The 26,508-nt window shown below is 49.0% G+C and overlaps 4 protein-coding genes across 5 annotated transcripts in view; all 4 read left to right on the forward strand.

Moving 5' to 3' along the window:
• The first annotated feature begins 2,425 nt into the window (after positions 1 to 2,425).
• On the forward strand, positions 2,426 to 4,143 carry LOC115046798 (uncharacterized). Its single transcript, XM_029507419.1, has 4 exons — positions 2,426 to 2,432; positions 2,937 to 3,586; positions 3,679 to 3,918; positions 4,030 to 4,143. The coding sequence occupies exons 1-4, from the start codon at positions 2,426 to 2,428 to the stop codon at positions 4,084 to 4,086; spliced, it is 954 nt and encodes a 317-aa protein (XP_029363279.1). The 3' UTR covers positions 4,087 to 4,143.
• Positions 3,915 to 10,220, forward strand: ccdc120a (coiled-coil domain containing 120a). The gene is made up of 11 exons (XM_029507420.1): positions 3,915 to 4,125; positions 4,234 to 4,361; positions 4,476 to 4,590; positions 4,700 to 4,827; positions 4,943 to 5,056; positions 5,821 to 5,962; positions 6,073 to 6,129; positions 6,222 to 6,318; positions 6,793 to 7,541; positions 7,711 to 7,981; positions 8,057 to 10,220. Exons 2-11 carry the CDS (start codon positions 4,314 to 4,316, stop codon positions 8,160 to 8,162), a joined length of 1,827 nt encoding a protein of 608 aa, XP_029363280.1. The 5' UTR covers positions 3,915 to 4,125; positions 4,234 to 4,313; the 3' UTR covers positions 8,163 to 10,220.
• Positions 10,221 to 11,200: 980 nt separating this feature from the next.
• Positions 11,201 to 20,177, forward strand: abcd1 (ATP-binding cassette, sub-family D (ALD), member 1). Of its 2 annotated transcripts, XM_029505998.1 has the most exons (17): positions 11,201 to 11,566; positions 12,027 to 12,309; positions 12,403 to 12,509; positions 12,636 to 12,793; positions 12,894 to 13,081; positions 13,193 to 13,367; positions 13,434 to 13,624; positions 13,730 to 13,910; positions 14,025 to 14,167; positions 14,244 to 14,415; positions 14,497 to 14,591; positions 15,474 to 15,619; positions 15,772 to 15,917; positions 16,063 to 16,147; positions 16,267 to 16,392; positions 16,576 to 16,663; positions 19,414 to 20,177. In XM_029505998.1, the coding sequence occupies exons 2-17, from the start codon at positions 12,181 to 12,183 to the stop codon at positions 19,519 to 19,521; spliced, it is 2,238 nt and encodes a 745-aa protein (XP_029361858.1). In that variant the 5' UTR covers positions 11,201 to 11,566; positions 12,027 to 12,180; the 3' UTR covers positions 19,522 to 20,177. The 2 variants fall into 2 exon arrangements, with proteins under 2 accessions (XP_029361858.1, XP_029361859.1); XM_029505999.1 differs by having other exon boundaries at positions 11,201 to 12,309.
• Positions 20,178 to 20,315: 138 nt separating this feature from the next.
• Positions 20,316 to 26,508, forward strand: part of LOC115045778 (plexin-B1) — a 30,644-nt gene continuing 24,451 nt past the window's right edge. The window contains 1 exon segment of the mRNA XM_075353367.1: positions 20,316 to 20,557. The gene's annotated coding sequence lies outside the window, so the exon portion shown is untranslated.

A 26,508-nucleotide genomic window follows, 5' to 3' on the forward strand; every position in this document is an offset into this window, starting at 1 on the left:
TGTGAGCGCGCCTCGTGGTGCTGATGGGGCTTCATTCAGACGGAGCGGCGGGAACGCGCTGAGGAGGAGGAGGATGATGAAGAGCGACTGATCGATCATCGACCCGCGATGATCGATCAGCTGCTGCACCAGGAGACAATCAGCGTCATCAATCAATCATCGGCTCATCGATCACAGCTTCCGGTGGCGGGAGACCGTCTGCGGGTCTGCGGGTTCTGGACTCGGCTCTGGATTCTTTTTGAGGTAACGGAGGAGTCGCAGGTTCGAACCCCGCCGGAAGTGAGAAGCGGACAGAGCTGCAGGTGATCCAGGTAGGAGACCCGAACCGTCCGGTCCTGCAGGCCAGACTTCGTTTAAAAGTTGGCGGTTTTTAGGTCGTTGGGTTCTGCAGACCCGATACCGACACCCCGTGCACCGACCTGGTCTAGAACCGAATTAGGAGGGTCTTGTTCGGTTCTGTGGGCGCTCCACTGCCCCGGTGGTCGACGGGAAAAACGGGTCAGACCTGAACGGGATTTGATGGATTCTGTTGATCTGGATCCGAAATAAAACCCACACCTTGATCTGCTGTTGTTGCGGCGGGTCCCACCCAGCGCCACGTGCCTGCAGTGTGTGTGCGCGTCTCTGTCTCTGTGGATGTGTGCGTGCGTGCGCGTCACTGTGTGTGTGTGTGTGTGTGTGTGACAGAGCAGAGCTGTTTGTGTCTTTCTTCCGATCACTCAGCTGATCGGCCTTCATTGATCTGATTGGCTGAACACTGGTGATGTCACCTAGCGTCGGATTCTCACCCCATTTAAATGAATAAAAAGTTGATCAGTTTTTGTTTCAGCCAATCAGAGAGCAGCCAGCTGTCACATGACCTGCTGCAGGTTTTTGTCTGATTCAGAATACTGGTCTGGACCTGAGACCACCTGACCCTCAGGTCAACTCAGCAGAAGAATCTTACAAAATTAAAGCACAATTGCAAAAGCAGGATGGAAGTTTTGAAGTAAAAGTATTTAATGCAGTTCAGATGAAACATTATGTTGATCTCTCAGATAGGTGTGGACCAGCAGGACCTGTCAGGGATCAGCAGAACCTGACATGGACCGGCAGGACCAGTTTCTCAGTAACCATTTTCTGGATAAAGATGTTTCAGAGTCGGTCTGGTCTGTGTGCTCATGGTGGATTTGTTGGGTCTCCATAAAAAGTTTGGCCTGGACCTGCTGGATGGAACGCTGTTATGATTTGGAGCTTTAGAAATAAACCTGATTTGAGTTCAAAACAGTACCCATAAGCCTCAGCAGCTTTTTTTTTTTTTTTTTTTGGGGGGGGGGGTGCTCACCTTGGTCCAGAAGGTGACATCACAGGCCAGGCTCTGGTCCAGGTTTGACACAGAACTGTCACCCTCCATCAGCTGCTCAGCAACAGGCTCTGCTGCTCTCTGATTGGACAGCTCCTGCAGCAGTGCACTGTGGGAGTTGAAGTGAATAAAGTAATTCAGGGCTCAGTCTGTGACCCCGCCTACTTACCTGCTGTACATATGATGTCACTGTGATGTCACTATTCTGTGTGTCAGTGTCAGTCCACACACACACAACACCCGGGGGTTGAAAGGTTATTGGCTGCTCGGCTGAAGCTTTCAACCAATCAGGTGTGAGGATTCAGAGTCTGGATTTTCTACATTGTTGCCATGGGGACAGTCTGCTGCCTGACCTACATTCATCCTACACACAGACACACAACAATACACAATGACACACTAACACACACAGACTCTTGTGTGTCTGCAAGGCAGCAGCTTTATGAATGGTTGATGTGTACCTGTGTATGGGTCTGTTTGTGTGTGTCTGTGTGTGTTTGTGTTCCTCACACTACACAGCAGGTTGTGGAGGTCTGCTGATCTTTGGCAGCTTTGAGCAGCTGGATGTGAAAAGGTGGTTGTTTTGTTTGTCAGGTCAACAAACAAACACACAAACTGTTCTGCGATTATCAAAATATCAAGCTGCAGGTGATCTGTGCTGATTGGTCAGCTGAATCATAGACCGTTTCTAGACCTGGACCGAGACTCTGGTCTGAAGAGTCTCAAATCTTTATTCCATCCAATGACCTTCAGGGGGAAACGCCGCAGGATTGTGTTGAATTCTATGGGAAAATGTCTGTAGTGCAGAAAGGGGATTCATTAGGGGTGTGGATGAGGTTGACAGACTCAGGATAGAGGAGAGCAGGTCAGCTCCACCTACCCCTTCAAATATAGTTTCTCCTGGATTAGCGGGGGAGGTGGTAGGTTCGATTCCCGGCCTGGGGCCTCCACAGGCATCCTGTTTGGGTTCATTAGGGGCTCTAAACTGTCCGTAGGTCTGAGTGGTTGTTGGTCTCTGTCTGGAGACCGGTCCAGGGTGAGCTGGGATTGGCAGCAGAACACCTTGTGACCTGGAAACAGAAGATGGATGGTTTAGTAGCAAACATATGGCCAACAGACAGTTAAGAATTTGGAGTGTGACATCACTGAGGGCCGATCACAGCGTGACGTCAGTGGATCTAATTTGATTCTCGGATAAAAAAGATAAAAAAATAAGAGCACTTTTATTTTGATATTTCAGCTTTATTTTGAAACGGAGACGCGGAAGTAGTTGATGTGAGTCAGCAGCTTGACCAGCGACGTCTGCAGACCAGGACCCGGAGCAGCCGAGACCACGTCCTCCTGAGCTGCGGGCTGTCCTGCGGAACCGGACTGAGCCGGATCTGTTCTGGATCTAACCGGGCCGGACTCCGGGTCTTCGGACTGAGTGAAGTGAGTGACACAGCGCTGTGTGTGTGTTGTCAGTGTGGTTGGTTGTTGTTTTATGACTGAACAGAAATACTCAAAAACAGTGTGTGTTCCAACTGTAGTTGTCATAGAGACAGTCACTTCCTGAACTCAGTCTATGGTCCATGATCATGTGATCTCAGGTGAGTCACAAGTGCCCCCCCCCCCCCATGTGTTGTGGTTTGTGAGCTGCTTCAGGTCTCAGTCTGCAGGTCTGGACTTGACTCAGGACCCAGGAATGTTGGGGGGGCTGAAATCACAAAAAGGAACACACACAGATCAGCCCTCCACAGATCTTGGTCCACGGATCCTGGTCCACGGGTCCTGGTCAGTGGATCAGGTCTTCAGTGGATCAGGTCTTCTGGATCAGGTCTTCTGGATCAGGCCTTCTGGATCAGGTCTTCAGTGGATCAGGCCTTCTGGATCAGGTCTTCAGTGGATCAGGCCATCTGGATCAGGTCTTCAGTGGATCAGGTCTTCCGGATCAGGCCTTCTGGATCAAGTCTTCAGTGGATCAGGCCTTCTGGATCAGGCCTTCTGGATCAGGTCTTCAGTGGATCAGGTCTTCTGGATCGGGTCTTCTGGATCAGGCCTTCTGGATCAAGTCTTCAGTGGATCAGGCCTACTGGATCAAGTCTTCTGGATCAGGCCATTTGGATCAGGTCTTCAGTGAATCAGGTCTTCTGGATCAAGTCTTCAGTGGATCAGGCCTTCTGGATCAGGTCTTCAGTGAATCAGGTCTTCTGGATCAAGTCTTCAGTGGATCAGGCCTTCTGGATCAGGTCTTCAGTGGATCAGGTATTCAGTGAATCAGGTCTTCTGGATCAAGTCTTCAGTGGATCAGGCCTTCTGGATCAGGTCTTCAGTGGATCAGGTCTTCAGTGAATCAGGTCTTCTGGATCAAGTCTTCAGTGGATCAGGCCTTCTGGATCAGGTCTTCAGTGGATCAGGTCTTCAGTGAATCAGGTCTTCTGGATCAAGTCTTCAGTGGATCAGGCCTTCTGGATCAGGTCTTCAGTGGATCAGGTCTTCTGGATCAAGTCTTCAGTGGATCAGGCCTTCTGGATCAGGTCTTCAGTGGATCAGGCCTTCTGGATCAGGTCTTCAGTGGATCAGGCCTTCTGGATCAGGTCCAGACATGGTCATTACTCCTCCTGGTCTCACCCTTTCACTTGTTTCCTTTCACCTCATCACTTGTTTCCTTCTTCCTGTTTCCTGTGGCCTCCACTTCCTGTTCTCAGGGCAGTCCAGTCAGAGGACTTGTTGTTCTGGATCCAGGAGGGTCAGCAGGTCTCTGAGGACTCAGCTGTGCTGCATTGTGGAAGAGTCAGACCAGAGTGAGAGTGTAAACTGTGTGTCTGTGTGTGTCGTTGCTTATCTCAAAGTTTTCATATTTTGACTGTGATGATGAAGATGAAGATGAAGGTCTGACTGCTTCTCTTCAGCTCTGCAGCTCTGAAGATAGCTAAACTTTCTCTGAGGGTCTGCTAACGGCTAACGGCTAACAGTGTGTTGTTGAGGCTGAATGGCCACAGGAGTGAACTTCTGGAGCTCTTATGAACTCAGCCACAAGGTGAGGAATGTGTTTCTGTTTTTGTGTCTCTGTGTCTCTGTGTGTGTAACCTAATATGAATTACTGTGGATTGTATCCTTCAATCACACGTTTTTGTGACTTCCTGTTGTCCAGGTGAGGGAGAGCATTTGGGGCAGAGACCAGGAGTCCAGTAGCGAGGAGGGAGGGGGAGGAGTCACATGGAAAATAGCAACCATGGAGGTCAAAGGTCAACTCATTTTAGCACCTGGTGAGAACAAATCAGATTTTATATGATCAGCTGACCTGAAGCCTGAGGAGACACCTACAGTGTGTGTGTGTGTGTGTGTGTGTGTGTGTGTGTGTGCATGCGCGCGCAGACCCTCTCACCTGTCCGAGCAGGAAGCAGAGGGAGCGAATGGCAGAGCTGCAGGAGAGGAGGCGGAGCCTGCAGGCATTGCTGAGTACACGACTGGCTGAGCTCAGACGCATCTGTGTACAGGAAGCAGTAAGTGATGTCACTTAGACCGTTTCCTCCAATCAAAGCTGACCACAGTCCTTCGTGTCGGATCCACATGATCCTGGTTCTGGATCCCTGACTCTTCTGTGTTCTCGTCGGTCAGGAGCTGACAGGTGCAGTGCCCAGTGACTTCCCCCTGGAGGCAGGAGAGAAACCCCCCTCTGTCCGTAGGAGGGGGGGGGCTGCTCGCCATGGAAACAGGAAGAGCAGAACAGAGGTGGGTCGCTGGTCCCTGGACTCATTCTCAGAGGTGGACCAGATGGGTCCCTGTGGACCTGAGACTTCTGCTAAAACCAAACAGTCCCACACACTTCTGATCCAGTCCACAACCTGATCCAGACCACAATCTGATCCAGACTACAATCTGATCCAGACTATAATCTGATCTAGACTACAATCTGATCCAGACTATAATCTGATCTAGACTACAACTTGATCCAGACCACAATCTGATCCAGACCATAACCTGATCCAGACTACAATCTGATCAAGACCACAATCTGATCCAGACTATAATCTGATCTAGACTACAACTTGATCCAGACCATAATCTGAGCCAGACTACAATCTGATCCAGACTATAATCTGATCTAGACTACAATCTGATCCAGACTATAATCTGATCCAGACCACAATCTGATCCAGACTACAATCTGATCCAGACCACAATCTGATCCAGACTATAATCTGATCTAGACTACAATCTGATCCAGACCACAATCTGATCCAGACTATAATCTGATCTAGACTACAACTTGATCCAGACAACAATCTGATCCAGACTACAATCTGAACCAGACCATAATCTGATCCAGACTACAATCTGAACCAGACCATAATCTGATCCAGTCTACAGTGGGATGCAGTTTCTGATCAAAATGAAAGGTCATATAAAATATTGACTGTGTGAATTAATTTTTCTTCTGTGTGTGTGTGTGTGTGTGTGTGTGTGTGTGTGTGTGTGTGTGTGTGTGTGTGTAGGAGGAAGACTCTCAGCGTTCAAAACCGAAGAAAACTTTATTTAGTGCAGCTCTGAGGAAACACAGCGACTCTGAACACAACACACACACTCAAACACATACACACCACGGAAAGAGGACTGTTCACCGAGGTTGTCATACAGGTACTACACACACAGACACACACACAGCTGGCAGTGGATGAAAAGTCATTGTTTCAGGAAGACGAGGAAATCTGCTTCTTCCTGCTTTTATTCTGGAATTCTGTTTTCAGACGACACAGTGAAGTCAGAGAGCAGCTCGACATCAGACTCAACAGGACACGACAAAGGTAACACACCCACACACATATGCCTTCTTCCAGCAGGTCTTGGTTTTCTTACATCTCTCTTTTCCTGCCCCCCCCCCCCCCCCCCCCCCCAGAGGACACTGTGTCTCAAAGTCGTCCGCCCCTGGTCTCTGACAGTTCTCCTGTGGAGGATTTCCATCAGACCTGGACCAGGAGGAACTCCCTGCTCAGGTTCAACTTCCTGTTTTCAATAAATGTAATTATTTGGACCATGGTCTGAACAGGGTCAGAGACAGCCAGTGCTCCAGGTCTGACCTCTGACCTCTCAGGTCTCTGTAGGCGGAGGAGGATTTTACAACATGTCACTGAAGCAACACAGGCGTAGATGTCCTGGGTCTGGATCAGTGAGACTCAGTGGTCAGGTCTAGACAGATCCTGATCCAGTTTCTCGGTTCCCTTTGATCCAGGAAGTTCATGGTTTTCACAGTAATGGTCAGGTAGAAAAGGTTCTAGAACAACTTCATTGTATGTCGGAAAAGACCTGATCCTGGTCCTGGTCCTGGTCCTCATCCTCATCCAGATGGCTCCTGGATCAACACCTGTAGAGCTGGAGACTGAGATGATGACATCATCATGTTGGCTTGTACATCAAGTTTTAATGACATAAACATGAAACTGTCCAATCAGCTGCTGCCCTTCTTTCAGGACTGACCATCCCGAGGTTCTTCAGACCCACAAGCCCCTCCCCCTGCCTCCTTCGTATCCCCCACCCCTCCCTCTCCATCCTCCCCCTCCCTCTCAAGAATCGTCATCTTCCTCTGGCCCCTCTGATTTTGGAGCAGTGGGCGATGGGGGGGTCAAAGGTCACGCAGCTCATCACAGCTCGGACATCCACGGTGCGGAGGAGGAGGGGGCGCGGCAGCAGGGAGGACTCTGGGTGAATGGTCTGCCGAGGTCCAGAGGGACTGGCGGCCCTGGGGTGTTCAGGAGCTCCGAGACCCTGACGGAGGGACAGACCTCAACAAACAACAGGCCCTCTGAGGGGGGGGCAAAGGGGGGAGGGGCAGGGCGTGGAAGAGGGGGGGCATACAGTGAGGTCCTGCTGGACTACGTCTGGGGGAAACAGCAGCAGCTGCAGCGACAGCCAATCGTGTCGCAGCACCAGCTGCTCTACAACGGTTACTCCTCCTCCCAGCAGCCTCCTGGAGCTCCGCCCCCCCACTACAGTCACCACAATGACCAGCGGAGAGTAAAAGTAACCCGCACCAAATCCTGTGGCCCCTTTCTCCCTGCACAACAGAGCCTGTCCGATACCCATAATCCTCCTCTGTCCGCCATCCAACCCGACCCCCACCCCCACCTGCAGCCTCCCCGGGCTCCACAGCTGCTCCCCAACCAGGACACCCAGCTGGAGGAGGCGACAAGGAGTCTCCACAAGGCCCTGGCCCTGGAAGGTAAGAACTACACCCGACATCTGAGTCCACCTTAATCACCTGGTCCAGGTGACCTGCTGTTGCTCGCTCCACTTTAGTCATCATTAACCCGTCTTGGCAGATCTGGGTCCAGGTCCATTCCTTGTTCACTCTGATCTAAATCCACATCTGGATCACATGTGATTAACAGGTCTGAGAGACTGGTACCTGAGGAACACGATAGGCTCCGCCCACCAAAACCAGTCCGATGGAAAGGGGAATACAGCGGCCTCCACCAAGGTGAATGGAGGGGTCAAAGGTCAGGCAAGTGGGGGCGGAGCTTTGCAGCGCAGACGGACAACTCATGGCGTCATCCAGCAGACGACCTATCAGACGGAAACGGGGCATCATCACATGCCGCCACATCACAAACAGATGCTGCCGCATTCGGCCACATTCCATGGACGTCCGCTACATGGCAGGTAGGTCACCGCCCTGGTCCAGGTCCAGGTCCACCGCTGTAACAGCTGCCCCTAACCCCTGTCTTTCTCTCTCAGGTCTTTAGATGGCTCACTCTACCACGACCCCTTCCCTCCTCGGAAACAGGAAGTTCCCATCAAAGATCTGTCAGGTGACCAGCCCTCTCCGGGGACTCTGGTCTGACTCATGACTCTCAGGACTGACCAATCCCAGGCTGGTCTCCTGTGACGAACCACCTGCAGGGTCCAGGTGACATCATCAATCCACCTGTAGGTAGGTGGGGTCCCTCAGGGGGAGCTGACCCTGGTCTTACTTGCTCTGTGTATCAGGGATGAACTTCTGGATCAAAACCTGGACTGGGCTCAGGTTTACTTTTGTCAGACTTCGCACAGACAATCAGGACTCTTTGACCTTTTGATAACCGAATGACAATGAGGAGGAGGACACGCAGATCACCAGCTCAGCCCAACCAGCAGTTATTAGAACCTGAAAGACGAACTTTTGATAAGTTAAAGAATTCAGATCAGGTGAACTTGATCCCTCAGGTGAGCCCTTCAGGAACCAGCAGGTGACGTTCTCCAGGTGTTTTTACAGTTTGAGCTCCATCTCCGGCTGTGAGACAGACCCGGTCCCCGACAGCATCAGGAGCCTCCTCAGGGTGAAGCCAAAGGTAGCATAGCAGCATCAGAAAACAAGCTAACGACAATGAGCAGAGCTTCTGTCTGAATCTGCACAACGAGTCTCAAATGCCAGTGCCTGCAACACCTTTTATCCGTAAAAACACACGTTCCCCTGGAGAACAGCCTCTTCTCTGAAGACGCACAACACAGCACAGTTAGCCTGTTAGCCTGTGAGGTTAAGAGATAAACACAATACATTTGCAACAACAACAACAAATCTGCTGCTGACAACAACTTCACAGCAGAGACTCCTGATGCTGGCGGTCCGTGTCGCAGGAAGCATTGTCTTTTATGTCCCCTGTCAGTGAAACATGAACACACTTCCTGTATCCTCTGGCTGAGACAGGAAGTAAAGTAAGACCTGATCAGGTCCAGGTCTCTGCTGGACTCAGAGTCAGGATCCAGATTCGGCCAAAAGCAATAAGAGGATCCATCTCAAGTGTTTCAGGATAAAAATGGTTTGCAGCGACAATCAAAGTGTTGATTGATTCTTTTGTGATTGATCCAGTTTTTACTCATAAATGATGGAATCCAGTTTTATTAAGCTGAGGAAGTCTTCATGTTGGTCTGATGGTGTCACGTCGGCTCCATGTTTATCACCAGTATTGATTATTACTGTTTGATGATTGATTGTGTCTGCTGTGATGAAAATGAGTGTGCTTCCCGTTTCTGGTCTGTGATCAGTTATAATTCTGCACTTTGGTTCTGCTCGTAAACCAGTTCTTAAATCAGGTCCCAAAAACCACTCTGACCTCCACTTCCCTCCAAAGGAAGCCTTGGTCACATGATAGGTCAGAGGTCAGGAGCACACACCTGATCGGATGTGTGGACCAGTAGACCTGCTCGTGAGCAGGATTATTGATCCAATATCTGTGAATCTGAAGGACAAACCCCTCAGAACCAGATCAGGTCACTGCACAGGTAACTGGCTCCTCCCCTGATTGGCTGCTTTTCAGTGACAATTCTGTGATGTAATACTGTGACATCACATGCTTGAGTTCACACCCAGGAAGTTGTAGTGTTGCTCACACCTGCAGGTACAAGCGTCTGACACCAGCTGTCATGTGACCATGGCATGACTCCCAGCATGCATCTCTTCTAACTCCAGTCTCATACCATAGCAGAACAGACGTCAGGACGAGACAGAAACAAAGTGATGTAAATAAACTGAGTGACTTTTCTCACACCAGCTGCAACCAAACTGCAATTGAAGGAGTTTGATTTAACGGTAGCTGTTTGTTTCAGTTCAGTTCAGATTCAGTCTGACATCATCGTGTGTCAGGTGTACTGCAGTTATACCAGCAGGACTCTGCATGTCCTGGTTCTGTCCTCCATGTCAGGGGAGGACACAGCTGTTTCTGCAGTGATGCATTCAGGTGCACTCTGTACATTTGGGGTTTGTTTATACACTATTTAAAAATCATTTTCTATCTTTTTGGACTTTTTGGTCATTTGTACTTTTTCACTCTGAACGTTCTGCTGCTTATTGTTGGTCAAAGAAGCAGCTTTCTGTAGATAAACCACTGTACACCCTCTGTTTATAAATAAAGTTTTCTCCTCAGCTCTTGAGTGTCCTTCAAGGTCACAATGATGATGTTACAGAGAGATGCGACCCACAGGGGGCGCTGCAGGTGCCCTAAAGCAAAGAACCGAACCTTCTGCAGAGTAGGCCTGCAGGTCAGGACTCTGCTCCACATCTCCACCTAATCCAACAATCACAATCCGATTTCATGATATGAAGACTACAGACAGGCAACAAATGTGTTCGTACAGAAAGACAATAATATTTTGTTGTTAAGTGATTAATGATTCAGAATCATTTTTGAGGCCTAAATATCCATATTTGATCTCAGATGTGAATATTCCTCTGACAGTGAACTAAATATCTTTTGGGTGTCGACAAAACAAGTTTTTGATTAGATAATGAAAACAGTAACTCACAGGAAAGACAGTGTTCTCCAAAAGCTTGGACCTGTTTTTTATTTTTAAGACCAAAATCAGCTTTTCTGTTGAAAGGTCCAAACCTGCTGGTCACTGACTCTGCAGGAGTTAGTGGAGAGGAGGAGTGAAGGAGAGGAGGAGTGAGTGGAGGAGAGGAGGAGTTAGTGAAGGAGAGGAGGAGTGAGTGAAGGAGAGGAGGAGTGAGTGGAGGAGAGGAGGAGTTAGTGGAGGAGAGGAGGAGTGAGTGAAGGAGAGGAGGAGTGAGTGGAGGAGAGGAGGAGTTAGTGAAGGAGAGGAGGAGTGAGTGAAGGAGAGGAGGAGTTAGTGGAGGAGAGGAGGAGTGAGTGAAGGAGAGGAGGAGTGAGTGGAGGAGAGGAGGAGTTAGTGGAGGAGAGGAGGAGTGAGTGAAGGAGAGGAGGAGTGAGTGAAGGAGAGGAGGAGTTAGTGGAGGAGAGCAGGAGTGAAGGAGAGCAGGAGTGAAGGAGAGGAGGAGTGAGTGGAGGAGAGGAGGAGTTAGTGGAGGAGAGGAGGAGTGAGTGAAGGAGAGGAGGAGTGAGTGAAGGAGAGGAGGAGTTAGCGAAGGAGAGGAGGAGTGAGTGGAGGAGAGGAGGAGTGGAGGAGAGCAGGAGTGAGTGTTGGCCCTTTCAGGTAAACAGAGTGAACTTTCTCCTGGATGTCAAAGTCCATGAACCGGATCAGACCTTAAATAAAACCACCGAGCCCTGGAGGAGGACTAGCGGGAGGCCGTGTGTCTGTGTCCCGGACAGAACCGGATCAGACCGTTAAAATCCGACCTTTAATGTCCAGACTGGAGGAACAACTGAGTTCCTGCTATTGAAGGCTAGCTCTGTTAGCATCGCTCCGTCCGTTGCCAGGTCTGTTGATCCGGGTCAGACTGTTAATCCGGTTCGGTCGGGACTCGGAGTTCTGGGTGGACATATTCAGAAAATATCCAGGTCGGATACGGTAAGTAGGAGCGCCTTTAGCGAGCCTTTAGCCGGCAGCTACATGTGTTTACCGGACCCAGACACCTGGTACACCGGGTCTACCGAGTCTGAACAGGGTCAGTCCAGCTGTTGGTTCACTGACTGATCTGCCGATCATCGATGACCAATGTGGACATTGATCAGTGTGACGAGACAGGAAGTGACTGCGGATGTCACGTGACAAATCAGAATAACACGTGGAGAAGATCCACAGCTTTTATTCTGAAGGTCGAACCGGCAGTTCATGAGGCTGCAGCTTCAGACACACAGTCGATAATAATATAATATATTCAAAGTTGTATATTATCATCATATTAACACAGAATCTTATTTTAAACAGTTTTTCACACTAAAAACTGAAGTACAGAAGAAAAGTACTTCAGTAAAGTATTTTTGTGTAGAATAGCTCTGTATTTCCTGAGTTCTTCTCACCTGTCTAGGTGGATGCTCAGAAATGGAGGTCAGCATGTTGTCTCCATGACAACGACCCTGCTGTCCTTGGTGGACCCCTCTGCGATCAGCTTCGGTTTTGAGTCATCCTCTGACACACTTCTGTCTGGTCCCTGATTGGTCACCTTTCACCTGATCATCAGCATGCAGGCAACCTATCAGAAGCTGTTGGTTCAGCTGAGGCAGAATTCCAAACTGCGGAAGCTAACGGCTGCACTAGTCGCCGCCTACGCTGTCAAAACACTGTCCCCTTCCATCTGGAGGAGATTACAGGTGAACACACACACACACACACACAAACCACACACCACACACCACACATACCACCATGCCACAGGTAACTGGCAGTGCTTGTTTTGTTTTCAGAGGAGTGCAGCCGGTAAACAGGTAGGTGGAGCTAACCCAACAGCGGGGGTGGCCACCTCCTCCAGCTCTGAGGAAAACAGCCCAAAGAAGAGAAGCAGTGACACCAGGTGTGTGTGTTTTTCCGTGTCTCAGTCTCAGAGACTCTGAGAGACTCTGCCTTTAAAAACCACATCCTGAACTGTGGACTGAAGAAGGAAATCTAAACCTTTGGTGGAATCTGTTTGTGTCTTCAGGTCTCCATCAGTGAACAGGGATTTTGTTCTTAGACTGTCTGGACTGTTGAAGCTTTTGTTTCCACGGTTACTGTGTCCGGAGGTCGGTCTGTTGGTTTTGCACTCTGTCACTTTAATGTCCAGGACCTTCCTGTCCATCTACGTTGCTGCTCTTGACGGTGAGTCCTTGTCTTTGTATCTGTTCTGTTTGTTGTGTATTTGTGTGTGTTCCAGTTGTGTAGATGAATGTCAGTCACCAACAGTGTTGGTGGTTTTCAGGAGCAATAGTGAAGTGTATTGTTCAGAAGGATCCTTGGGCCTTCGTGCTGCAGCTCTCCAAATGGCTCCTTGTTGCGGTTCCTGCAACCTTCATCAACAGCACCATCAGGTTCCTAGAAGGTCAGCTGACCCTCAGCTTCAGGAGCCGATTGGTCAACCATGCCTACCAGCTGTACTTCACCAACCAGGTCACTCCCACATGAGCAAAACCTACAAAATGAATCATCATAATAATAATGAGACTGGAGTCAGCTGTGAGGTCACCGCAAGGTTTGACTGAGTTCTGTCCATCCCTGCAGACATATTACCGTGTCAGCAACATGGACACTCGTCTGTCCAACCCCGATCAGTCTCTCACTGAGGACATCGTCATGTTTTCAGCCTCCATTGCCCATCTCTACTCCAATCTGACCAAACCCATCCTGGATGTAGTTGTTACCTGCTACACACTGCTGCGTACTGCCCACTCCAAAGGTAGGTGGTGTCCTCGCCTTGGCACTCAGAACACCGTACATCAAAGTGACGCTTTTCCTCCTGTAGGAGCCAACACCACCTGGCCGTCAGTCATTGCTGGCCTGGTGGTCGTGCTCACTGCCAAAGTCCTGCGCTCCTGTTCACCTCGATTTGGGAAACTGGTGGCAGAGGAGGCAAGAAGGAAAGGAGACCTGAGATACATGCACTCGCGTATCATCGCCAACTCTGAGGAGATTGCTTTCTATGGAGGACACAGGGTAAGACAGCTGCCTGTCCAGGGTGTCCCCCAATGGACAGACATCTCTGTGCAGAACAAGACCAGAACTTAAACAGGAGGCATGAGAGTCTTGATTGATTTGCAGGTGGAGATGGCCCAGCTCCAGAGGAGCTACAGGTCTCTGTCATCTCAGATCCATCAGATCCTGCTGAAGCGCCTCTGGTACGTGATGTTGGAACAGTTCCTCATGAAATACGTGTGGAGCGCCTCCGGCCTAGTGATGGTTGCTGTGCCCATCATCACCGCCACAGGATACTCCAAAGATGGTAAACACACTGTCACAGAAACCGAACACACCCAGAGTCTAGAGATGCTCAAGTCCCTGTTACAGCTCTTGACTGTTCTGATGATGATAACAATCTTTGACCTTTGACCTCCAGACTCTGAGGAGGTGAAGCAGGCCGCCATAGTGATGAAAGAGGAGGAGCTGGTGAGTGAGAGGACGCAGGCGTTCACCACAGCCCGAAACCTCCTGAATGCTGGAGCTGACGCTGTGGAGAGAATCATGAGCTCATACAAGGAGGTAAGCCCCCACCACCACCTCTTCATCCCCTCCCACTGTAAAACAGATGTTCAGCCCTGTGTGTTCACCTGTCCAGGTGACAGAGCTGGCTGGCTACACATCTCGTGTCTCTGAGATGTTGGACGTATTTGAAGAGGTCAATCAAGGAATATACCGCCGCTCTGTGGACACAGAGGGGGAGGAGTCTGTACCTGGGGGAGGAGCTGTGGTCCAACATGGTCAGAGATTCGGTCGACTGGAGGTCAGAGGTGGGTGGAGCCTGAAAACACTTGCACAGACCTCTCAAGTTGTCATCATGCTGTTGCTCAGGTTGTTGTCATGTTGTGCAGGTCAGGTGATCAGTGTGGAGAAGGGGATTCGATGTGAGAACCTGCCCATCATCACACCATCGGGAGACGTGGTGATTTCCTGCCTCAACATCCAGGTGACTGACACACACATCCACTTTATGTGCGTGTATTTATGTTGTTGTTAGTCTGTGCAGATTTTTGTGACCATTCTGACTTGTTGTCAGTAACACCTGGAGGAGTTCACTGTGACCTGAGAGGTGTTCTCTGTGTATTGTGTGACTGTTGTGTCAGTGAGTGTGTGTGTTGCTGACCACGCGGTGTCACTGTCTAAGTCTGAATGAAGTAAACGCTTGATTCTGATTGGTGCTCAGTGTTAATAAAGGAGAATGATGATTTCACTGTGAATGGAGCATGCTCAGTGCTGCTTCTGTAATTCCATCTGACTGAGGTCAGAGGTCAGAGGTGTTGTTGCACTCAGACACAAAACAGAGGACTTCATCAGAGAAATTCTTGAGGTTAAGACTGAGCATGAAAACACGACAGAAGAAGAAGAGGAACATTGATGGAAACAGAACTTCTCTTTTGTCTGGTTTCGACCTTTGACCCCTCAGTTCTGTGATTGGTTGGAGTTGTCACAGAACGTCATCATCTACAGTGTGAAGCTTTCAAAGACGTGATTATGTCTGTCAGGCTCTTACACTTTGTTAAACTTTGTTCGTGACACTAATCATCACACAACCTCCAGGATTGGAGTGACAAAGATGTGACAGAGAAATCTGATTATAAACGATTAAACGATAATAAAGTGATTTCAGAACAGTTCTGGTTCTGGATCTGGATCATTACAATCTAAGCTTAGCTTGGTTAGGTTAGTGTTAGCTAGTTAGCTAAGAGTATTACTATCTGACTTTGTCAGTTAACTGGGGAAGATAACAGCACCTAAAAGACAGCAGGTTGTTTGTTTGTCTGTCCTTGGTGGTTCAGGTGAGTCTTTGTGTCCTCTGTCTTTGTCTCAGGTGGACGAGGGGATGAATGTCCTGATTACTGGACCGAATGGCTGTGGGAAGAGTTCTCTGTTCAGGATCCTCAGTGGACTCTGGCCAGTCTACGGAGGAGTTCTGTACCGTCCAGAACCCCAGCACATGTTCTACATACCACAGAGGTACCGCAGCTCCTGTCTTTACCAGGCTGGTTGGTCCAGGTGGCCCAGTGATCCTGGTACTCAGTAGTGCATCTGGTCCATGGGTGGACCGTAATGGACCAGATAGTCTACCTGTTGGACTGTAGAAGTGATATGGTCTCTGTCTCGTTCAGGCCCTACATGTCTGAGGGCACTCTGAGGGACCAGGTCATCTATCCGGACTCAGCGGAGGAGATGGTCCAGAGGGGGATCACTGATTCTGATCTGGAGGAGATCCTTCAGACTGTCCACCTGGTCTACATCCTGGACCGTGAGGGAGGTCTGTGTGTGTGTGTGTGTCTGTTACATTCAAGGCCCAGGTGGCTCTGGTGGTCGAGTGCCAAATACAGACAAAAAATAAATGAGCCCAAAAATATAATATCATCGTGGTGTCTGATGTCTATCTGTGTGTGTCTGTGTGTCAGGCTGGGACTCGGTCAATGTGTGGCGAGATGTCCTGTCTGGAGGGGAGAAGCAGAGAATGGGGATGGCTCGTATGTTCTACCATTGGTAAGTCTGTGGTTCTGGTCTCTGCACACCTGGACCTGGACCTGGACCTGGACTTGCACCCGCTCTGTCTTCTAACTGTCTTGCTCTCTCTCCCTGTGATGCGATTGTCTCTCGCCCAGCCCCCGGTATGCTCTGCTGGACGAGTGTACAAGTGCCGTCAGCATCGACGTGGAGGGAAGCATCTTTCAGGCTGCAAAGGATGCTGGGATAGCTCTGCTATCAATCACACACAGACCCTCATTGTGGTCAGCACACACACACACACACACACACACACACAGATACACACATTGATGGAGCTGCCCCCCCCCCCCCCCCCCCCCCCCCCCCCCCCCACTGGCTCAGTCACTGTGAGGCTTTCAGCCTGTAGAGGGCAGCAGAGCTCCATCAGCTGACACACCTTCATCCTCCTCTTCCTCCTCTCACAGGAAGTACCACTCCCACCTGCTGCAGTTTGACGGAGAGGGGGGGTGGACCTTTGAAACCCTGGATGCCTCCACACGTCTGTCTCTACAGGTATTTAACACAAACCTCCCCAGACCTCCGTGTTGGTCCTGGTCTGAGACCTGTGGGGTTAGGGTTCAGGTCCACAGGCTGGACCTGGTCCCTCTTGAAGTACTTAATGTAGGTCACACACTTCTCTGCAGATACTCTGGTTACTATAGTAACTGCTCTGGTCTAACTGGTCTTTCTCTGGTCTGACTGGTCTCTCTTTGTGGTCTAACTGGTCTCTCTTTGTGGTCTAACTGGTCTCTCTCTGGTCTAACTGGTCTCTCTCTCTGGTCTGACTGGTCTCTCTTTGTGGTCTAACTGGTCTCTCTTTGTGGTCTGACTGGTCTCTCTCTGTGGTCTAACTGGTCTCTCTCTCTGGTCTAACTGGTCTCTCTCTCTGGTCTAACTGGTCTCTCTCTGGTCTGACTGGTCTCTCTTTGTGGTCTAACTGGTCTCTCTTTGTGGTCTAACTGGTCTCTCTCTGGTCTAACTGGTCTCTCTCTCTGGTCTAACTGGTCTCTCTCTGGTCTGACTGGTCTCTCTTTGTGGTCTAACTGGTCTCTCTTTGTGGTCTAACTGGTCTCTCTTTGTGGTCTAACTGGTCTCTCTTTGTGGTCTAACTGGTCTCTCTCTCTGGTCTGACTGGTCTCTCTTTGTGGTCTAACTGGTCTCTCTTTGTGGTCTAACTGGTCTCTCTTTGTGGTCTGACTGGTCTCTATTTGTGGTCTAACTGGTCTCTCTTTGTGGTCTAACTGGTCTCTCTCTGGTCTAACTGGTCTCTCTCTGGTCTAACTGGTCTCTCTTTGTGGTCTAACTGGTCTCTCTCTGGTCTAACTGGTCTCTCTTTGTGGTCTAACTGGTCTCTCTTTGTGGTCTAACTGGTCTCTCTCTCTGGTCTAACTGGTCTCTCTCTCTGCTCTAACTGGTCTCTCTCTCTGGTCTAACTGGTCTCTCTCTCTGGTCTAACTGGTCTCTCTTTGTGGTCTAACTGGTCTCTCTCTCTGGTCTAACTGGTCTCTCTCTGGTCTAACTGGTCTCTCTTTGTGGTCTAACTGGTCTCTCTCTGTGGTCTAACTGGTCTCTCTCTCTGGTCTAACTGGTCTCTCTCTGGTCTAACTGGTCTCTCTCTGTGGTCTAACTGGTCTCTCTCTCTCTGGTCTAACTGGTCTCTCTCTGGTCTAACTGGTCTCTCTCTGGTCTAACTGGTCTCTCTTTGTGGTCTAACTGGTCTCTCTTTGTGGTCTAACTGGTCTCTCTCTGGTCTAACTGGTCTCTCTCTGGTCTAACTGGTCTCTCTCTCTGGTCTAACTGGTCTCTCTCTCTGGTCTAACTGGTCTCTCTCTGGTCTAACTGGTCTCTCTCTCTGGTCTAACTGGTCTCTCTCTGTGGTCTAACTGGTCTCTCTCTCTCTGGTCTAACTGGTCTCTCTCTGGTCTAACTGGTCTCTCTCTGGTCTAACTGGTCTCTCTTTGTGGTCTAACTGGTCTCTCTCTGGTCTAACTGGTCTCTCTTTGTGGTCTAACTGGTCTCTCTCTGGTCTAACTGGTCTCTCTCTGGTCTAACTGGTCTCTCTTTGTGGTCTAACTGGTCTCTCTCTGGTCTAACTGGTCTCTCTCTGGTCTAACTGGTCTCTCTTTGTGGTCTAACTGGTCTCTCTCTGGTCTAACTGGTCTCTCTCTGGTCTAACTGGTCTTTCTCTGGTCTAACTGGTCTCTCTCTCTGGTCTAACTGGTCTCTCTCTCTGGTCTAACTGGTCTCTCTCTCTGGTCTAACTGGTCTCTCTTTGTGGTCTAACTGGTCTTTCTCTGGTCTAACTGGTCTCTCTCTGGTCTAACTGGTCTCTCTCTCTGTGGTCTAACTGGTCTCTCTCTGGTCTAACTGGTCTTTCTCTGGTCTAACTGGTCTTTCTCTGGTCTAACTGGTCTCTCTCTCTGGTCTAACTGGTCTCTCTCTCTGGTCTAACTGGTCTCTCTCTCTGGTCTAACTGGTCTCTCTTTGTGGTCTAACTGGTCTCTCTTTGTGGTCTAACTGGTCTCTCTTTGTGGTCTAACTGGTCTTTCTCTGGTCTAACTGGTCTCTCTCTGGTCTAACTGGTCTTTCTCTGGTCTAACTGGTCTCTCTCTGGTCTAACTGGTCTCTCTCTGTGGTCTAACTGGTCTCTCTCTCTGGTCTAACTGGTCTCTCTTTGTGGTCTAACTGGTCTTTCTCTGGTCTAACTGGTCTCTCTCTGGTCTAACTGGTCTTTCTCTGGTCTAACTGGTCTCTCTCTGGTCTAACTGGTCTCTCTCTGTGGTCTAACTGGTCTCTCTCTCTGGTCTAACTGGTCTCTCTCTGGTCTAACTGGTCTCTCTCTCTGGTCTAACTGGTCTCTCTTTGTGGTCTAACTGGTCTTTCTCTGGTCTAACTGGTCTCTCTTTGTGGTCTAACTGGTCTCTCTTTGTGGTCTAACTGGTCTTTCTCTGGTCTAACTGGTCTCTCTCTGGTCTAACTGGTCTCTCTTTGTGGTCTAACTGGTCTCTCTCTGGTCTAACTGGTCTCTCTTTGTGGTCTAACTGGTCTTTCTCTGGTCTAACTGGTCTCTCTCTGGTCTAACTGGTCTTTCTCTGGTCTAACTGGTCTTTCTCTGGTCTAACTGGTCTCTCTCTCTGGTCTAACTGGTCTCTCTCTCTGGTCTAACTGGTCTCTCTCTGTGGTCTAACTGGTCTTTCTCTGGTCTAACTGGTCTCTCTCTGGTCTAACTGGTCTCTCTCTGTGGTCTAACTGGTCTCTGTCAGGAGGAGAAGCAGCGTCTGGAGAATCAGCTCTCTGGGATTCCGAAGATTCAGCAGAGGCTGTCAGAGCTGCGTTTCCTGCTGGGAGAGAGGAAGGAGGAAGAGGAGTGAACGATGAGGAGGCACTGAGATGTGAAATATACATTTTACCAGACAGTTACCATGGAAACACACACAACGGTTGTCATGTGACTGAAACTGATAGATTCTTTTTCGACTTTCATATGTACTGGACTATATTGGTCTGTATTATGCCAGTCTGGTCTGGGCTGGATTCAAATTCTGATCTATTTTTAGAGCACATTTTAACAGACAAACAATAACAGAAGGGCTCTGGTCTGGAGGACTCACTGGGAGTGGCAGATCTGATGGAGTTGGATTTTTTGGGAAAAAAGACCAGTAACCTTTTAAGTGTTTCGAGTTCTGATCATATTGGTCTAACAAAACCACCAAGTGGACCTGGAGAACTTTAATGACCTTTAGGACCTGTAGGTAGGACCTGTAGGACCTGGAGAACTTTAATGACCTGTAGGTAGGACCTGGAGGAAACACTTTGTTCTGAGTTCATGTTGAATCAGCCAACTGATTCACGACAGACTGGTGAAGTTTCCGCTGTGAAAAGACGGGTCACGCCCAGAGGTCAGAGGTCACGTGATTTTTATATTGTAGTGTTTGTACTATCAGAAGTTTTTACAGAAGTTATTCAATGTGATACAAACTGTATTATAACCAATCAGCTGATCAATAAATGAATAAATTGCTGCTCAGAATTCTGATGGGCCTGATGGTGGGGAAATAGATAGTTTTCTTGTAGTTCTGCAGTAATACTGCAGTAGTGCTGTATTATTACTGTAGTATTACAGTAGTACTGGCGTACTACCGGCTCAGACTTCCGGCCACACTGTTCCGTGTTCATGGAGCGGTGTCCTGTTGCCTTCTAAAGTCGATCACCGATCACTGATCGATCACAGAGCGGGTTTGATTCCCAGCAGAGGACAGCGTGCCGGCGCGGCGGAGCGGGGCGGGGTCAGTCGGACCTGTTGTACGGTTGTCGGTCGGGTGTCTCCTCCGGACCGTCTGCGGCTTTCTGGAAGTTTCTCCGGGCAGCTCGACCTCCGGCGAACCGCGGAGCAGCTGCCGGTCTCAGGTGAGTCTGACGCCGACTCTCCGGTGTCGGTTCACGGCGACAACTTGTCCCGAGTCCCGCGGCAGGAAGGAAGGAGCGCGTGTCGGACGGGCGCGCGCCAGACCCCGGTCACAAACCCCGCGGTTTTCAACGTAGTCGCGTGTTTTTTGGCCCGTGAGCCGTCGGAAGTGACGAAGAGGTTTTTCTGGACCGCCAGGACCTCGTCTTCAATTCGGCTCGGCCGGTGTCGGTGTCAGGTTGAGTAAGATCCACAGAGCTGGATCCTGAAGCCCAGTTTAAAAGTGACCGTTTGTCTAACGGGGTCTGGTCCGGACTCCGGGTCCCGGTTCTGCTTCAGTGCTGTTTTAGTGTGACAGCGACCCGACCTGGACCGGACCGGGTCGGGCCGGGACTGCGACTGAATAGCTGACATTCCAACACACGCACGCACGCACGCACGCACGCACACACGCACGCACACATACACACCCCCTCTCTCTCATTGGTGTGTTTATGGCTGAAGTGAAATTTAACTCAACTTTTTCTGACGTCACATAAGGAAGCCTGAGTCACCTGACTTTGTCACCCCCCTTGAATCAGGTCCTCAGCTGGGGTCAGTATCTGGTCTGGGTCTCAGGTGTGCCAGCTGTCGATCCCGGTCCATTTGACCTGGACCCTTGGTGCCGGTTTCACCTGATCTACCAGCTCAGTGTGTGAGTAGGACTGACCCGGTCCAGCTGATAGACTTGGTCCACCTCAGTCCACTTCAGTCTGTTAAGTGAGGGTGGTGGTCAGTCCTGCAGTGTGTCATTGTTGTGTACAGACACACAAAGTAACACACACAGGTTCAGTATTTTACAGATGTCACTTAATGAAGACACAGTGACTCACCTAAGTGTGACCCCTGACCCTCAAATCATGTGACCTGTATAAAGCAGCAGCAGTGACATCATCATCATCTTCATCAGTGTGATGAAGATGATTGAACTAAAATGTCCATTTGACTAATCTGAAGGATTTAGTCTGAGTCCAGATTCAGAGTCAGATTACTGTTTCTACTTAATCACCTCTAATCTATGCACATACACACACACACACACACACACTGGGTTAATGTGCTGTAATCTGCAGGTTTAGCTCAGTCTAAGTGGACTGGACTCAGACCAGCGTCACCAGTTTACAGTTAGTGTTCCAGCTGACTCAGTATGAAGGCCTCGGTTTCATGAACCTGGAATCCAGTTCAGATTGACACTTCTTTTGTTTTGGTCCAGGACCTTGTCCAGTTTGTTGTTCTCACAGTAAAACAAAGACAAAGACTTTGAACGGAAGTTTCCTTCAATCTGCAACCGAAGACGCGTGTGTGTGTGTGTGTGTGTGTGTGTGTGTGTGTGTTACTGTGTCTGATTAGCAGTCAGTTTCTTATACAATCTGCCCAACCATCTGTTTAACACAACTTTACACCCTGTGTGTGTGCGCTTCTGGGAGTATGTTGTCACATTTATTATGTATGGACACATACCAACACAGGTGCTGCAGTGTGTGTGTGTGTGTGTGTGTGTGTGTAACCTGACACCCAAAAACAGTCTATGCTACATTAGTTAGCATAGACTACTTTTAGGTGTCAGGTTCATTCTTAGCTTCATTCTTTCTGCTCATGTTTCACATTCAAAGGCTCAAACTTTTAAAAATGAACAACTCACATGGGTGTGTGTGTGTGTTTCATCTGCTCCTACAGATGAAAGAGTTGCTGGTTCAACTCCTCAGGGACTCAGAGCCAGCGGCCGTCTGCTGCTGAACTACAGAGACACAAACACACCCACCTTGAGGGAGAAAGCAGTTTGTGCCTGTGTGTGTCTGTGTGTGATCTGATTTCATTCTGCGTTTCTGTTGTTCACATTTTATTCTTGTAAATTCTTAGAAACAGGTTCACTCTTTGGTCCTTATCCTGGTCCTGGTCCACATTCACTTGGACTCAATGATGAACCGATGAGTTTCTGGAGGTCAAAGGTCACTGTATTCTGACAGCTCTTCTGTTGGATCAGACCACACGGTCCAGCCTCGACCACCCTGAAGTCCAGACCTAAATCACACAGTGCATATTTGTGTTGCATTTAGCATCTGAACCAGACCTGGCCCTGTTTGCTTCAGAAAGTGGATTCGTCTTCATCTAAAATCCGGTTTGGGTTCTGTCTGAAGTCCCTGAGAGAAAATCTGAAACTGCTCTGAGAACCTGGACCTGGAGAATCTAGAATCCAGGTGGACTGGACCGCAGCCTACTCTGTGTGTGTGTGTGTGTGGAGGAGGGTGGTGGTGGAAGGAAAGGGGGGGTCTTTGTTGGTTCCAGATTAGGGTGTGTCCTCTGCAGATTATACACACACACACATACATTTGTGTGTGAATGAAGCGTGCTTGATCAGACCAGCAGCTGAGCCCCTCCCCCTGTGTGTCAGATCACACACACACACTGACTGTGTGTAGCTGGAGGTGACATTAATAATCCATAAGGAAACTGGTTTCCCTCGATTGCTCCCTGTGGAGTCAACACACCCACAAACACACACAACTGTCTCACTACCTGTCACGCAGACAGGCTGTTGGAGTTTCTGTTTTTGAGGAGACTTTGTTTTCATACAAAAGTTGTGTTACCTTTAAGGAGTTGAGGGTTATGTGATGTGTGTTGTGTATTGGACCCACTACAGTGTGCTTTCAGTGCAGGCTTCCATCATGTCCCTATGATGGTTGAGGTTTCCATGGTGAAAATTGAAGTAACCATGGAGACGAAGAATATGGCTGACGGCGTGGCCAGGCGGACCTCACATTGATAGCAAAAACATATGTGTGTGTGTGTGTGTTTAAAATTGGCTGTGATGAAAAATTCTGTTTGATGTTTAAATCAGAACTTCAAACCCAGCAAATCAGAAACCAGTCAGTCAGAAACCAGCCAATCAGAAACCAGCCAATCAGAAACCAGTCAGTCAGAAACCAGCCAATCAGAAACCAGCCAATCAGAAACCAGTCAGTCAGAAACCAGCCAATCAGAAACCAGTCAGTCAGAAACCAGTCAGTCAGAAACCAGTCAGTCAGAAACCAGCCAATCAGAAACCAGTCAGTCAGAAACCAGCCAATCAGAAACCAGTCAGTCAGAAACCAGTCAGTCAGAAACCAGCCAATCAGAAACCAGCCAGTCAGAAACCAGCCACTCAGAAACCAGCCAATCAGAAACCAGTCAGTTAGAAACCAGCCAGTCAGAAACCAGCCAATCAGAAACCAGCCAATCAGAAACCAGCCAGTTAGAAACCAGTCAGTCAGAAACCAGCCAATCAGAAACCAGTCAGTCAGAAACCAGCCAATCAGAAACCAGTCAGTCAGAAACCAGTCAGTCAGAAACCAGTCAGTCAGAAACCAGCCAATCAGAAACCAGTCAGTCAGAAACCAGTCAGTCAGAAACCAGTCAGTCAGAAACCAGCCAATCAGAAACCAGTCAGTCAGAAACCAGCCAATCAGAAACCAGTCAGTCAGAAACCAGTCAGTCAGAAACCAGTCAGTCAGAAACCAACATGGTTCATCAGATTCAGAATTATTTAAACCAGCTGTGAGAAAGTTTTATTGACAGTCAGAGTTAGAAAGTTGACTGCTTCCTGTCTGTGTGTCAGTGTGTGTCTGTTGTTATCATGGAAGCCCCTCTTGTGTTGACATTAACTTTAGTCTCTGTTGCTGTTTCCATTTCCTGCTGCTGGAACAAACGTCTTCCTTCCTCCGTCATTAAAATGGATACACTACACATGTCAGGTTTAATAAGTGGAGCCCTTAGTTGTTGGACTTTTCCTTTAAGGCTCCTCAGCTCACAGCGTGAATATTCAGATTACAGACTGTGGAATAATGTGTCACTGCCGTCACAGTGGAGATTATACTGTGTGTGTGTCTATAATTGCTATGTTGGTGTGCAGCTGTCTTCAGTCATCTGCATCTGTTACACCCCCAACACACACAGAAACCAGATCCAGTTGAATCTTTCTGGTCTGTCCTGAACCCTCAGAATCCAGACCAGTTCTGTGTGGTTGTGGGTCAGGTTAAATGCGGATTAACTCCTCTGCTGGCCTGTTGGTAGTTGTAGTTTTATTTTATTACACAGAAAGTAAAGGTAACACTGAGGTTGATTTAAAGAATCTGGAAACCAAGAACCAACAGGACCAGAAGGACCAGGAAGACCACCAGGATCAGGAAGACCAGAGAGACCAACAGGACCAGGAGGACCAGGAAGACCAGGATGACCGACAGGACCAGAAGTATCAGGAAGACCAGAGAGACCAACAGAACCAGGAGGACCAGGAATACCAACAGGTCCAACAGGACCAGGAGGACCAGCAGACATCGTCTGAAGTTAAGACCAGTATGTCAAGGGGGGTAGGGGTGAGGACTAAGATGCAGGAGACACAGAACCAGGTTGAAGGTGAAAAATTTATATTTTTATGAAAAACCAAAAATCTTGAAAATATCTCTGAGGCTGTGGACATGGATTAGGGCAGCGGTCCCCAACCTTTTTTGTGCCACGGACCGGTTTAATGTCAGACAATATTTCCACGGACCAGCCTTTAAGGTGTGGCGTATAAATGCAACAAAATAAAATGACACGATCAGCATAAAAACTGTGCTATTTTCTAAATGTCATAATAAACGTGAATCCACTGTGCACTCGTATGGGTTAGCTTTATTAGCAGCGTCATCGTAACATCCTCTCTGCCCCCTGACCCCGAACCTAAATGCAGCTTTCTTTTTCATGGAAGTCACAGGCTCTTCTTCTGTCTCCTCACTGGGCCTTTTCCGCTTCACAAAGAAACTATCCTTTTTTAATCATTTCCCTAGCTTGTGGGTTTAATTTTAGCGGTAACGTATCACGTGACCGAGACAAGCTCAAGAGTCATAGACGGATGTAACGGAGAGAATCCGGTCATTTTTCAAAATAAAACATAGCTCAGATTCAGATAGTAAATAAAACATAAATAATGTATGTTATTTATTCTTTCTGCGTGGCCCGGTTCAAAAGACCCACGGACCGGTACTGGTCCGCGGCCCGGGGGTTGGGGACCGCTGGATTAGGGGACAAATGACAAGGAGGCAATGACAACGAAACTTGTAAAGACTAAACAGCAGAAGACAATTTGTTGAAGTTGTGTTGTTGTAGTTACATTCTGATCAACTGCTCTGCTTTGTCCTGATTGGCTGTCAGTCACCCTGTCACCTGTTCGCACAAAGATGGCTTCTCACTTGAATGGATTGGTACCATCAGCTGAAAGGAAGTGACTGTGTGTGTTTGTGTCTTTGTGAATGGTCCCTCTGTGAGTGCGACCCCCCGCCCTCGCTGCAGGACCACTTCCTGTCACACCCATGTCACTATAAGGAGCCTGGTGGTCTCTCCTGGTCGTGAATTGTTCCAGTCCAGGGACCAGATCCGTCAGAGGACCTGGTCTTCTGGTGTAGACCGTGAGGGCTGAACGGATGTGATGTCAGCAGCCGTTCCCGCCCTCGCTGTTCCTCTTAACCCTCCAACCTTGATAACAGCGTTTTCTGGAAACTATGTTCATCATCAGTACAATGAATCCTGGGATATGTTGAATCAGCATTAAGGCCAGACTGGTGTTGACAGAGACTCGGGAAGGGCGACTGATCCTTGGGTTGTCTTCAAGGATGTGTGTGTGAATCCCTCAGACTCTGTAAACCATCTGGCAGGGGGGTGGTGCTAGTTCAGGTTCTGTTCTTATGCATTAATTTGATATGATACAGAAAGGCCCTGATTGGTCAGACCGTGATCAATGATCCATCAGTATCAGAGTTGATTGATTATCTGCTCGTTAAGTCAGCAGACAAACAGGCAGTGATTCCTGGGTGACCTCAGTCGGCCCTGAAGGCAGATGGTTGATGAGGAGAATGAAACAGTGCAGAGAGACCCAGAGGTCCTTGAATGCATCGTCCGG

This window comes from Echeneis naucrates, chromosome 7, assembly GCF_900963305.1.
Source record: "Echeneis naucrates chromosome 7, fEcheNa1.1, whole genome shotgun sequence".
In the NCBI taxonomy this organism is placed as follows: domain Eukaryota; kingdom Metazoa; phylum Chordata; class Actinopteri; order Carangiformes; family Echeneidae; genus Echeneis; species Echeneis naucrates.